This window comes from Borostomias antarcticus (assembly GCF_949987555.1).
Source record: "Borostomias antarcticus genome assembly, chromosome: 2".
Taxonomy (NCBI): domain Eukaryota; kingdom Metazoa; phylum Chordata; class Actinopteri; order Stomiiformes; family Stomiidae; genus Borostomias; species Borostomias antarcticus.
In genome coordinates, this window is record NC_140235.1 from 36058585 (window position 1) to 36072886 (window position 14302).

The 14302-nt window shown below is 42.0% G+C and overlaps 1 protein-coding gene across 1 annotated transcript in view; it reads left to right on the plus strand.

Moving 5' to 3' along the window:
- Positions 1-4844: 4844 nt before the first annotated feature.
- The window catches only part of LOC311322782 (leucine-rich repeat transmembrane neuronal protein 4), a gene marked incomplete at both ends in the record, with an annotated part of 185468 nt that continues 176010 nt past the window's right edge, over positions 4845-14302 (plus strand). The window contains one exon of the mRNA XM_084454896.1: positions 4845-4995. Within this exon, the coding sequence (XP_084311022.1) occupies positions 4845-4995 (151 nt within the window). The remainder of the gene's footprint in view (positions 4996-14302) is intronic.

Sequence of the window (14302 nt, forward strand, 5' to 3'; positions counted from 1 at the left end):
GGCAATTTAGGTCTGAATATGAGTGAGGAGTCATTAGAAATTCCTGGTGGTTTCCACACCTACTGTATATCTATATGGCTGTAGTCTCTTTTCTATCTGAAAACCATTGACCATTAACAGTGAAACAAATACTACTGTAGATCATGTCAATGTTAATTCATACATTATAAGTACGTATTCATACATTATTAAGATAAGAATGTTTGATAATAAATATTGAACATTCCCATGATGTATTCAGCTTTGCCAGAAAAATAGGATGTATGTCAATACTGTACCTCATTATTGCCTATATCATAATGACACTCTGATAAGCTACAGTACGTGTATATGGAAACCCCCTAATGGCCTTGGCTTTAACTAATATTGCATTTGCAGCATTGTGTGTTTTACCTATTATGCCTGAAATTTGCAAATGCAGTGGTATTTTAACATACTGCAATATGCAATATTGCCTATGCAACAACACCAACTGTCTTTCTTTTATTAATGTTTTCATCTGCTTAGAAGCATGTTCTGCCAAATGTTCACATTTACTTTTATGATGTACAGAATGCTAAGCCGTTGCACAATGGATGCACGCTGTCCCCCTGCCCTTATCCACTAAAGACCAATGTGATTATATAGTTATACTGTAGACTGCTGAGTTTATGTAAAGTGATGAGGAATGAGCTTCTGATGAAGACCTTGCCTGGGGCAGCTCTATGGATTTATGTTTCCTGCTCCACAGCCACTGAGAGGGGGGGGTAAAGGACAAATGCACTAGATTTTAATAAGGTGTTGTCACAGCAGATAGCCAGACCCTATATCAGCTATGCAGAGGCTTTGGGAGCTCTGCCAACTGGGCTGAATGCAGCTCTGCTCCTCTGGCACTTCTGGAGGTGTCACAGTCCCCTACTGGACTTTACCTGGCTACACCACACACTCTGCCTGCAACTTCACATTGCCCACTCACACTTACGTTCTCACATGACCTTGGAGACAAAGATCCAAAACGGTAGCCTCTCACTCCCACCCTAGTCATACATACCCACTCCAGACCTTCTTACCTCAGGGCACCGTGATTCAGGAGTGACTGATGCCTTCATTTTTATACTAGAGTGTGGGTGGCATGAGCAGCACTGTGAAAATGCCAAACGCATTTTGTTCATTTGAGTTTTTTGTGTGCATTTGTAGTCTGTAGAGAACGAGAATGGCTTTCGAGAGGGGAGCTCCACAGTAATTCAGATCTTAGCCCTTAGGAGGATCATAGAGGAGGTGAATACGAACCTGATAGTGGTGCTGTCTTTTATTTATTTCAAAAGAGGCATTAAACTCAATACTTAGAGGAATCATGCCGTAAGGGACCATGTATTCGAACACCTGAAAGGGACCATGTATTCGAACAAGGAGCTGGATGGCAACATCGAGGATTTTGACATCATGGCCGGAGTGTTACAAGGGGACACCCTCTGACCCTTCCTCTTTATAATCCTGAACTACGCACTGAGGCAGGCAATCCAGGGAAGGGAGGAGGATCTCGGCTTCACTATAACACCCAGGAGGTCGAGAAGGTAGGTGAGGCACGCACAAGAGTTCCTGACCAGAGTGGAAAAGGAATGTGCCAAGGTGGCTCTTGGACTGAACGGCAAGAAAAATGAGGTCAACACCTACTGTATAGCATCCCGGACCATCTGCCCCAAATGACAGCTGAAGGTACTGCTCTGATGGAGGTTGAGGACTTCAGTTAACTGGGCTCTTGGGTCAACTCAACGGAGCATGACCTCAAAGTGAAGAAGGCGTCCTACCAAAACATTTGTGGACAGCCATTAAACCCCGAGGACTTGTCCAGAAAGCTGCTGCTCGCCTGGTGTTCAACCACTCCAAGTTCTCCCACACAACTTCCCTTCTCTGTTTTCTACACCGATTCCCTGTAGCAGCTCTGATCCAGTTTAAAACTCTTGTACTAGCCTATAGGGCAATGAAAGGAACAGCTCCCTCCTACCTCCAGGCCATGATGAAACCATATACCCCCTCCCGACCGCTACGCTCTGCTACCTCGGGGCAACTGGTTGCCCCTTCTTTCCGAGGCCCCTGCGGTCGATCGACACGGTCACATCTCTTCTCTGTCCTGGCCCCGCAGAGGTGGAATGAACTGCCCACTGACGTCAGGACAACAAAGTCGTTGCCTCCTGACACCTTTCGCTGCATGCTAGAAACTCACCTCTTCAAGAAGTACTGCCACGATCTTCCCGCTTAAAGAGCATATTGCAAGTCCATTTTAAAAATGAATTTACATTTTTGATCTCATGATTAGGCCAACTTAAAAATATCTTTAAAAATCCATCTTTACAGACACAAAGGGCAGAATATGGTGAAAAAGGTGTATTTCTAAGCCCCGCGCTAAACAATGTAATTTGTTTCATATTTCAGTGATGACGTAGCAGTGGTAATCCCTGACTCTGCAGGCTGTCACAGTATGTGCAATGTGCAATTTTGAGGTAAAGTGACGAACCGCCCTCCTGCGATTTTAAAAATTATATATATATATATATGTATATATATATATATATATATATATATATATATATAGGGAAGATATCTATAGATAGATAGATAGATAGATAGATAGATATTATATAGCTGCATTGCATTATTATTCACATTGTTTCTAAGGCACTTACACTACGCTCCTGTGCACTCCATACCACGTCCCCCTCCACACCGTAAGTACCCCGTACCTACCTGCAAGTACCCGGGCCATTCCGCCGAATCGGTGCCTTTTCTGTCCCCAAGACATTACATTCAGAAATGCATGAAAAGTATCTGTATAATACATTAAATGATCAAAGTGTCCTACTCTTTGTCCTTATTGCAATTTGAAGATACATGATCTAAAACTTTAATAAAAACTACATATCACACTGAACAAATAGGATTGTTGCCTCTCCCCACTCTCTAACACTACACTTTATTATGAAATATAATGACGAGAATCCTTCAGAATTATTATTTTTTTTGTATTGTTGTGTGACGCAATTTATAATTTAAACATAAAATACATTTTCTTCCCCCAAAAAATAATATATTAGTTAAAACACAGTTTTAGTAGTGTCCCCAGGTTTTCACTCAGTCCTGTTACCCTGACACATTTACCCCTCTAAAAGTTTTGGAACATTCCAAAAGTGAAAAGATCAACAGGATATTGCATAATTTGAGACCACTGAAGGCTATGGGAAGACCAAAAGTAAGTTCTCTCATTCTATTGTGTATATTTTTGATCACATTGTAAATATGACTGGCAACGCCAATCTTAACATACAGTCCTGTTACCTAAAGTATTTGTTATGTTGTTAATGATTCTTTTTTTTCCCGATAGTTTTGGTAGATCCCTTGAAGGTGCTTTGTGTTCTCATGCTATTAACATGATATGCTAGTGTGCCATGTGCATGCCATAGCTAATACTACGCTAAAAAATCAGTCCTGTTACTTTCAGTCCTGTTACTCACAGAAAGGGTAACAGGACTGAATAAGAGCAACAGGAATAAGAAGTTTCAGTGAAAGTGAGGTAGTGAGGGGAGGTAGAGAGGTGGGGGGGTTAGGGAGAGGAGGGAGTGGAGGTAGAGAGGTGGGGAGAAGTGGGGGGGGTTAGGGAGAGGAGGGAGTGGAGGTAGAGAGGGGAGGGGGAGGATAGGGAGAGGAGCGGAGAAGTAGGGAGAGGTAGGGTAGGTAGGGAGGGGGGAAGTAGAGACAAGATTGGATGGAGATGGGGGGGGGGTAGGGAGAGGAGGGGATGGAGATGGGGAGTGGGGGGTAGGGAGAGGAGGGGATGGAGATGGGGAGGGGGGGGTAGGGAGAGGAGGGGATGGAGATGGGGAGGGGGGGTAGGGAGAGGAGAGGAGGGGGAGGCAGGGAGAGGAGAGAATGGAGGTAGGGAGGGGGAGGTAGAGGAGGGGATGGGGGTAGGGAGAGGAGGGGATGGAGGTAGGGAGAGGAGGGGATGGAGGTAGGGAGAGGAGGGGATGGAGGTAGGGAGGGGAGGCGATGGAGGTAGGAAGGGGAGGGGAGGTCGAGAGAGGATGGGGATGTCGTGAAAGGAGGGAAGAAGTAGAGCGAGGAGGGAACTGAGGTAGGGAGAGGAGTGAGGAGGTAGGAAGAGAAGGGGGCGATGGGGGGGGGTAGGGAGAGGAGGGGAAGTAGGGAGAGGTAGGGGAGGGAGGGAGGGGGGGGTAGAGAGAGGAAGGGTGAGCTAGGGAGATGAGGGAGGTAGAGGAGGGGAAATGTATAGGGACTTTTTTGATTGTGCACACTACTACTACTCTTTTTCTCAGTGGCAACTCATTTTGTGTAGCAGACTACAGAAAGCTCCTGGTTTAGGCTTAGACAATCCTGCCTTTTGCAAACATTGGTGTGAGATACTGAATAAGTGTTCCTTTGATTTGATGGCTCTTGCCATTAATGAGACTACCGAACAAATGGAACGGACACGAAACAAGGCAAAACAAATAGACTCAGTTAACCAAAGAACTGTCTGATAAAAATAAATTGGCTGAAATCAAAAGGGATTAAGAGCGTTATCGAGTCAACATTTCTAATGGAATCAAAACCTTGAAAAAAGACATATTTGCACGAGACACTGAGGACTATAAACAGAACAAGGTGTACTTTTGGAAAGATGGAAAATCAGAACCGAAAAGGGATTCACAACGAGACAATGGACAATGAACCCGAGGATGCCGTCAGTGGGCCCGGAATTACAGAGCTTGGCCGTCTAACTCCTCCTTGGAGTCTGGCTCTGACACGAGCAGCCAATCAGGACGTGGAGCGTCTTTTTTAAGACACGCCCATGCAAGAAGACCAAACCGATGGAAGGGGCCGCTCCCAGACATAAGCGATGCAAGAGAGGCCAGCGGAGGACGACGTACGTCACCCCGGACCACTCGGAGCGGCAGCAGGAGGATATGGTAACCAACCTCTCTGAGAAACCGCTATCCGAGGCCTGTACGACAGCACCGAGTAAGGGAGTGAGCTTTGCGCCCACTGCGCAAACCAATGACTTTGAGACTTTTATTGAATTTCAAAAGTTCTTTAGGAACTTAACTTCCACTCAAAGGAAAGAGACTGTCCCTCAGCACACAATCACTCTGCACAAGCTGCTCCCCCACCTACCACTCCCAACACCACTACATGCTGCGTATTCCCTTTAAGAAGAGCTCCACATTTATCCCACCCATGAATCGCAATGCCTCGCTTGATACGTATTGTCGTTTGGTGGAAAATGATGTAAAAGATCTATAAAAAAAGAAAAATGAATACAATGTGTACAATAATTTGTCCAAAACAGAGAGAGAAGCATTATTAGATCTGAGTAAGGACAATAAGGTTGTGGTAGGGCTGCCTGATGAGGGGGTGCTATTGTGTTGCAGAATGTTACTGATTATGTATTCGAGATTAACAGACAACTCAGTGACTCTACCTTTTAAGAGAGGCTTCCTTTCGGATCCCACTGTGAAGTAATGGACATAATTAAGATGGATGCGGAAGTGGAGACCACCGATGAGATCACCAGGTGTATGTAGGACCGAGACTGGAGACAAAGATGGGGGGCGCGTCTGTGCTACCCGATGATGATGATGATGAATGTTTTTAGTCACTCGGCTTTCACCTTGTTTTGACCGTCAAATACAAATTAATAGATGACAGCATAATACAATAAACTGCTTATATGAAGCGTATTACTTTTTCACGTGTGCGTGCCCCCCTGGAACCTTCACTAGATTGAGTATCCTCTGAACCAAACTAAAATAAACTTATTTTGGAATGAGTCCTAAACCAACAGCTGCACAATACTGTACGACTGAACAACTTTGTAAAAGCTGAGTCATCAAGATCTTTCTATCATAATTGGAAATCCCTGCCCCCAAGTGGAGTACCCCATCACCAAATTATTTTGTCCAAAAAAAACGTGACGAAAAATGTGTTCAGCAGAACGATCAGCCAAAGTTCCTCTTTCTAAATGATACAGTTTCTAAGTGATACACTGTGTACCCATTGTACATGTACACATGTAAAGTTGCTGCACTACATTTATAGTTCTAAGTGTGGTGCTCACAAGCAAAAAAGGGTCACCAAAAATACATGTATGTAAAACATGTATATGTTTTATGTGTACCACAGCATTCAATCTTGTGTGTGTGTGTGTGTGTGTGTGTGTGTGTGTGTGTGTGTGTGTGTGTGTGTGTGTGTGATCTCTTTCCCCAACAGCACCGTCCCAGACCGGATTGGGATGTCTGTAATTAAACACTGTTAATGAAGAGAGTTTGAGAAAGGAGGAGGAGGAGGAACACATCCATTACACTGAGAACAGATGCTCTCACCAACACCCTCCAGCCAGCCCTGCTACCATACACAACACCCGCACACACATGCCGCACGTACGCACCCCACACACACACACTCCCAAAAAAACCATTGGTGCTTATTAATTCACACACTCCAAGCCACTGAATACCAAAACATAGCACATATAATTTGTCAAGCACACACTTCATTGCCCTCAAGATAATTATCCCATTAGCAGTGTAGAGAGGAATTACAAAAAGGAAACTTCAAAAATAGTACAAAAATACTTAAACTGGGACATTTTTACACTCACATTTTTGAAAACCAGCATGATCCATACAAATGTTGACAAAGGCGGATTTTTGATTTGAGCTTTGGTGGGGACATTAAATGCGAGCGAGCGAGCCTAATTTTTTTGGCACTTGTATTATTTGTGTTTTTTTTATTTGTGGAGAAAGTATTTTGAGTATTTTAAATACAAAATTACTCCACTCTAAAATATTTTGTTACAAATTGCATTTGATTTTTTATCGGCCTTATCAAATACAAATTACAAAATACTCCAAAGTAATTGAAATACATATTTCAACTACAAGTAATAGAAATACTGCCCATCCCTGGGTGTTGCCATCAGTGATACAGTCGTACAGTAGCAACACCCACAGTATGGTAGCACAAGAAACAAGGAAGCACTGTTTTGCTAGCAATTTTGAATCTTCACTCAAAAAGCACCTATTTGTTTCTGAAAGTCACTTATTTGAAGTGTAGTATGATGACTCATTATTATTGCTTGATTAATTGGAAACATTGTGTGTTATTACTGTCACCACAAAAAGAAATATGAGGCTATACCATTTTTTTGTTACCCCCAACACTGCCCATGTAAGGTGATATACAGTAAGCAGCACTATTAGCATAGCTTTTAAAACCAACACATGGCAGTAGCACTAACTTTACTAACCTATCATGTTTCTCGCATCATAAATTCTCTTTGTTACAGTAGCTTCAAAGCATTCATTTATAGTTTATGTTGTGTGCAGGGGCCGAGGCCCCTATAACCTATCAATATGATTACCCGTGGGAAATGGCCAAGTTGCGGCATTGTCACAATTTCAATACTTTATTTATGATGTGAAATAAAAAATTAATGCTTGTTAATAAACCAGTGGGCATAACCATTTCAACCTTTGCCATTTCTCTCTGATAGACAGTGCACGCTGAGACTCAAAGCGGAGACAAATTGGAGGCTCCACGTTTATCGTTCAGTAACCTGTTTCACAGAGAACATAATTTCAATATGACGGTCTGCTAAATACTGTAGTGTGGACTGCTCACCTTACACTGGCTGTGACCGATCCAACAGTAAGAATGTATGCAAAAGCTTCAGATTGAGCATGTTAATTAATTGGATTCTTGCCAAATTTCTCTTTGAAAGTCACACCTTATTCACCATACTGTAGCCCTATCACACACAAGAGCAATATCCCACTTGAACATGCAAATTGATAAATATCATACATCAATCCTGAAATATGCCCCCCTCAACAAGTCGAATTGAACTCATTTTTCTCTCTTATTCTCAAAAGACTCTTTTATGTGACACTTTATGATTGATAAAAAAGAGTATTTCACTTACCTAAGCACCTGTGAAAGGTAATGGAATGCATTCATACAAATGACAAAGGTGGTGAGATGGATCCCATTAATCAACTGCATTAGGATCAAATTAATCACTATAATGTGCAGCACAGTATATGCCTCTTTAATATAAAACATTCTCACCAAATGAGGAATGTTATTTACATAAAAATCGGTATGTGTACACCCACACATGTACACACACACACATACACACACACACACACACACACACATACACACACACAAACATTTCCCTAGGCTTGGGTTAAACTGTATATTGTGACAGCTGCTTTGTGTGTTTATGTGCATCTTCTTTACTGGTAGGGCCTACTGCACAGTACAGTATTCTCGCATGCCATTGTTATCCTCGTCTGTACGCGCCCCTGACGTCATTCACTCCAAGGTAGCGGACCTACACACAATGCACCCAAATGCGCTGATGATTGTCAATGGAGACTTCAATCATGTCTCTCTCTCAAAAATGCTGACTGAATTTACTCAGTATATGACATCCCTACTAACACAATCCGGTTCCGGGACCGTCGTAGCACCATGCTCTATAGGTGTCACATCATCCGCCCCACGTTTTGAAATGATGTGACGTGCACTGCAATACGGTACATGCCGATACGTCGCCACTGTGTCACGTATCCATTTCTCCAAGAGAAATGGATAAATTAGCTATGCCTATCAACTTTCGTTTGCCTACGAAAAACTGGAAGGTGGGCCTCACCATTTTAAATGTTCCAGGGGGCGCTCTGGAGCCATTTTGCCACGCCCATTTCCGGCACCCATGAAATATCAATTGTTTTACTGTGACTGACGTATCTGCCAAGTTTCAAGCGTTTTCATGGATGTTTAGGATGCCAAAAAGGCATTTGTGGTTTCACCAGTATGTGGCGCTATATGACTCAATACCGATGCAAAGATGTGTTCAGGATGCGACCTTCATGAAGCGTGAGCAATTAGGTGCAAATCGGATCATGTATGTAGGAGTTATAAGGACTTGCTGTTTTATGGCGAAATGTCAAAATTTGGCGGGGGCGCCATAGCAAGGGTGTTTGGTGAAAACTTTTTTATTTTTATTTTTTTTTATCACAAAGGTCTTAAAGTCGCACTGAAATGAAAAAAGCCTTCTGTCCCATTTTGGTTCACATAATTGGTCATAGTGTTCACCTATTCAACAATGTATGCCAAAAAAATAACAAAATTAAACTTTTGTTGTAATCTTATATCAAAGTATATCATTTCTTACTTCCTGGAAAACGGTAGGTCACGTGCAATGACGACAACAGGTACCTTAGATTTAAGGCCAATAATCTCACGACATCCACCCGTCAATCAACGCTATCCTTCTATCGAATCTGTCTAAAGTTCTTAAAACCCGTCCACTTGTCAATGTTCCAATCAAATTCTTCTAAACATATGTCCCACCCTCATAGCTTGTTTGCGTCGGAAATACGCCAAACTATGGAAGTTGGATGATCTCAAACGTCCGTTTCAGTGCGACTTTAAGATGAAGCTGACCGAATATGAAGTTGATTGGATGAAATCTGTTTGTTAAAGTACGAGGCATGGAAATGGTAAACACAAGGAAAAAAATGGTACATTAAGAGCAAAATGGCTGACTTCCTGTTGGATGTTGGGTATAGCTTCAAGAGACATATTAGTGTGTCTCAATGAGCTACATATGCCCACCGAATTTTGTTCGCCTATATCAAACTGAAAGGTGGGGTTCGCCATTTTAAATTTTCCAGGGGACGCTCTTGAGCCGTTTTGCCACAGCCATTTCCGTCACCCATGAAATATCAAATTTTTCACCGGGACTGACCTATCTGCAAAGTTTCATACGTTTTCATCGATGTTTAGGCCGCCAAAAAGGCATTTGTTTGGGGAGAAGAAGGAGGTAAGAGAAGGTAGGAGAATAATAATCCTTACAATTTTAATAGGGCCTCGCACCGCCACTGCTCAGGCCCTAATAATGCACTTTAGAAAGAAAGGCACTGGGAGAAGCACACAAACATTTAATTTTGGTCCAGTCACATTAGAATATGCTGAAGTGTACAAACATCTAGGATTTTTACTTGATGAATATATGACTTGTGAGGCTAGAATTCGCTCCCTCGCTGACTCTGCTGAAAGAGCCTTCGGCTCAAATATTAACAAAATGAAGGTATGTAATGAATTTAGTTAATCCACTTACACACAATTGTATAATGCCTGTGTCTCACCCATACTGAACTATGCTGCTGGTGTATGGGGCTCAAAAGAAGCTAAGAATATAATGTTCAGAATAGAGCAATGCTTCCTGGGAGTGCATAGATCTGCTCCGATTTCAGCAATCCAGGGAGATATGGGCTGGACCCCAGGGCCTGTCCAAGGAAAGTGTGAAATGGTGAGGCTATGGAATCACTTTGTAGGAATGGCAGAGGACAGAATAAACCAAAAAGTATTCATATGGGGCAAATTAAACAGATCTTCATGGGCTAAAGAGCTTTGCACAATCTTTGAGGAGCTGGACATGATACATCCGAATCCGAATTCCGCGGAGGTTTACAGCGTGAAGGGATGGCTGTTGTATGTTCCGTGAAAATTAGTACTGTTTACAAGTTACTGTTGTTTCGAAATGCAGAGGCAAAATGACCTATGGTGTTTGCAGGACGACTTCAGAGCTTGGTAAGCATAAACCATATAATTCCTGAACTTGAAATCCACGTATATCATACTTTTTTGAGTTTTTCGATTGTGACCATAGCTAGCAACAAGCCAGGGTACACGCGTCGACGTTATTGACACAGAACTCTGTATGGAACAAAACAGAAATATTTTAACCTGTACTAGTCAGATACATGCCAGGGAAGCCAGGAATAGGACTAAACATGGAATTCTGTGTCCTTATCCTTTAAAGGTGGGATAGGTAGTTTGCTTTTGGCTTTATTTGGTAAAATTGGCATATCCTTTCAGCTATCAGTAACAGAAGTGCTCTGAGAATAAACTTGGATCTCTGTGTTTACCGCTGCCACAGCGCCATTGTCTAGTTGTTCTTTTTCACCTTTTCGATGATCCTCTTTAAAGCCAAAATCTTGGCTAACGTGGTTCTCCCCTCTCGAAAGCCATTTTGGTTCCCTCTCAAGTGAGGTTTCATGGTGCACCAGATCTGGTTCAGTATCATGTGATTGTACAACTTTGCAATGATACATGTCAGACTGATGCCATGGTAGTTGTCTGGTTTTGAGAGATCTCTAGATTTAGACACTGGGATGATGTTAGAGAGACCGCATATTAGGCTTGTTGTCTTTCGTCAGAGCAAGGTTGCAAATCTACAGGATGATATCGTCAAGATCGCAAGAACTGTGGGGGAATGCCGTCCGGCCCAGCACTTTTCCCCTGCTTCAGAATGGATTTCACACTGGCAAACTCCCTGACTGTATCAAATCAAATAAAAACTTTATTTGTATAGCACATTTCATACACAGAGGCAAAACAATCCACTTTACAGATAGCAATGGGGGGGGCATAGATAAACATAAATAAATAAACAAACAAACACTAAGTTGCCATAACATTTCAAACATTCTAAATTCTATTGGCAACAAAATATCAGGATCAGGACTGTATTATAGAGATTGCAGGCAGAGCCTCCCGGTACAGTAATTTGCCTACTGCCCTGAAAATTGAATTATTTTGTCATGGGACTCTTCCCTCTAAGATATGACAAGCCTCATATACAGTACTTTTAACTAATACAGTATCAGGGTACTGAACTCATAGCTACATTTGGTTTGTGAGATAATCCTGATCTGACAAGCTCTCTCTCTCTCTGCAGATTGGTCTGGCCTTCCCCCTGTCAACCACAATTTCAGTGGGCGGGTGTACTTAATTGACAAACCCCTTCATCCAATCAGTGTTTTCAAACTTTTTTCAAATCCAGTCAGAAGAATAGCGAAAATGTATTTTCCGCCCAAAAACTACACTAGTGCAGATTCTTGGTCTTGTTTAATTGTTTTTATTGAGTATTTCTGCAACAACTGCACTTGTAGCTGTGTTTATTCTACTAGCATGAATGTTACCACTCTTTGATTTGGGAGACGCCATGACTGTTTTGTCAGCGGTGGCCTGTGTATCACGTCTTCAACCAATCAGGGGTTGTTCCTGATGGCCCGTTTGCAAATGTAGTCCCTGTAAATCATTCTAGATAGAGGGAAGCCCAGATTGATCTGTAAAACAGAATGTGAATTCGTATTATCAGGATGGTCTCACAAGGCTAGTTAAAACTGATAAGAAGGCTGTCATTGTCTCCAACATAAACCAAGCATAGGACTGTAAATTGCGTTGGCTAGTTTTATGAAACAAGTCTTTAAAAAACCCAATGATAAAAACCCAATGATGTGTATAGACATCTAAAAGCAGCCAGGTGTCATGTAAAGGAATCATGTGCCCACCCCGACGGTAAAGTGTCCATCCCCAGGTACATGTGTAGGTCCAGTTTGGTGCTGTGTTTGAAACCTGGGAGTTGTGTCTCTCTGTAGGACTTGACCTTGGGCCTGCAGCTGCTCTTAGAGCCAGGTGTTCTTTTATTTATCCAGCCCAGCCTCCTAGGATCTGTCTGCTCTCTCTCTTCTCACTTTCAGCCCGCTGAAGGGCAAAATGGAGAACAAACAGTATCCTGACTTTAAAATACTGCTGTTGGTTTATAAAGCACTGAATGGTTTAGGGCCAAAATATATGTCTGATCTGCTGCTACGTTATGAACCATCCAGTTATGAAGCATCCAGACCTCTCAAGTCGCCTGGCACAGGTCTGCTTTCTGCCTCCAGAGTTAAAACACAACATGGAGAAGCAGCGTTCAGTTTTTATGCTCCACATATCTGGAACAAACTTCCAGAAAACTGCAGGTCTGCTGCAACTCTCAGTTCTTTTAAATCAAGGCTGAAGACTTCTTTTTGCCGCTGCTTTTTATTAAATCAAATAATTTTTCATTCGTACAATGCACTGTAACTTATTTTTGTATTTTATTTTTTCTGCATTTTGTTTTAAATGTCCTTTTATAATGTTTTTTTTTTTTTTTCATTTCGTTTTATATGACCTTCTATAATGTTTCTTGCACTTCATCTTAATGCTTTTCATGTCTCATGTAAAGCACTTTGAATTGCCTTGTTGCTGAAATGTGCTATACAAATAAACTTGTCTTGCCTTGCCTAACAAAGACACAGTCACAACATCTTTGTCTCCAGTATATCGATGTTCCTGGCTACATTTTCTAGAACTTTGTGTAGGAGCGTTTGCCAAGTTTCTGAGTGAGTCCATGACAGTGACCTTTATGGTGTCAGGGAACAGTGTTGTATTCTGTTCCACCAGGTGAACACGGTAAATTTTTACATATTGCCAAAGACAGTTTTCAGAATCATCTGAATGACCTTGTTACCAAAGAAGCTTAACCTGTCTACGAAAATAATAAAATGAGGACCACTGAAGGCTTTGTTCTTTGTGCATAGTGAGGGCACGGTTTGCATGAAGCAGTCATGCTTGTATGCAGTCACTGTGCTTAAAATTCATCTAATTTTGCATTATAAAAATGCTATAAAGGGGGAATTTGAGGGAGGCAGAGGGTTTCTATACCAACATGAAGCGCCCTTGTGTGCCTGTTGAAGGAAAACAGATTCTAGTTCACCTCGTGGTGGTTCTACTCAACGGCTCGCAGAGCTGAACAACTCAAGGTCTTAGTCTGAGTAGTAAGTGCCTTGATTATTCTGTCTGTTCCCAAATTAGAGACATCTTGCACTTGCACCCACTTACTAGGGAAAGAGCTTTTTCTTGATTAGTTTGGAGACAGACGTTCCATCCCAGTGAACAAAAGGACAATTTTATTCATGTTATTCTCATATCATTTTATTCATGTTATTCTCAGAGAAAATCTTTTCAATTTGATCCATTTGTCCTGATGCCATGTGCATTTTCTGTTGTTAGTTGGGTTAATGTTAACTTGATTATCTTTCTTGAATTAATATATCACATTCACTTACATAGCCATGTTACGCATGAACTGCAACAATGGGAGTACAACACATCCATTAGCAGACCCTTCGTCCGTGATGGCTGGAGTTAAAAGCATGGGGTTCTGGAGAGAGAGAGGGTCCTTTCATTGGAAGTGCTTCGTAATTATCTATTTACATATTAATTGTGTTGATTTATGTCCTTTTGAAATGGAAGATTCACCTTGAGCCAGAAATGACCTGCTCATAAATAATAAGATTCCTTTGGGGACCTTTAAATGCCAGGGCAGCTGAGCTTATGGTAGGTACTACAGTGCATAGCTCAGAAATGTAAGGGGAAGTCATAC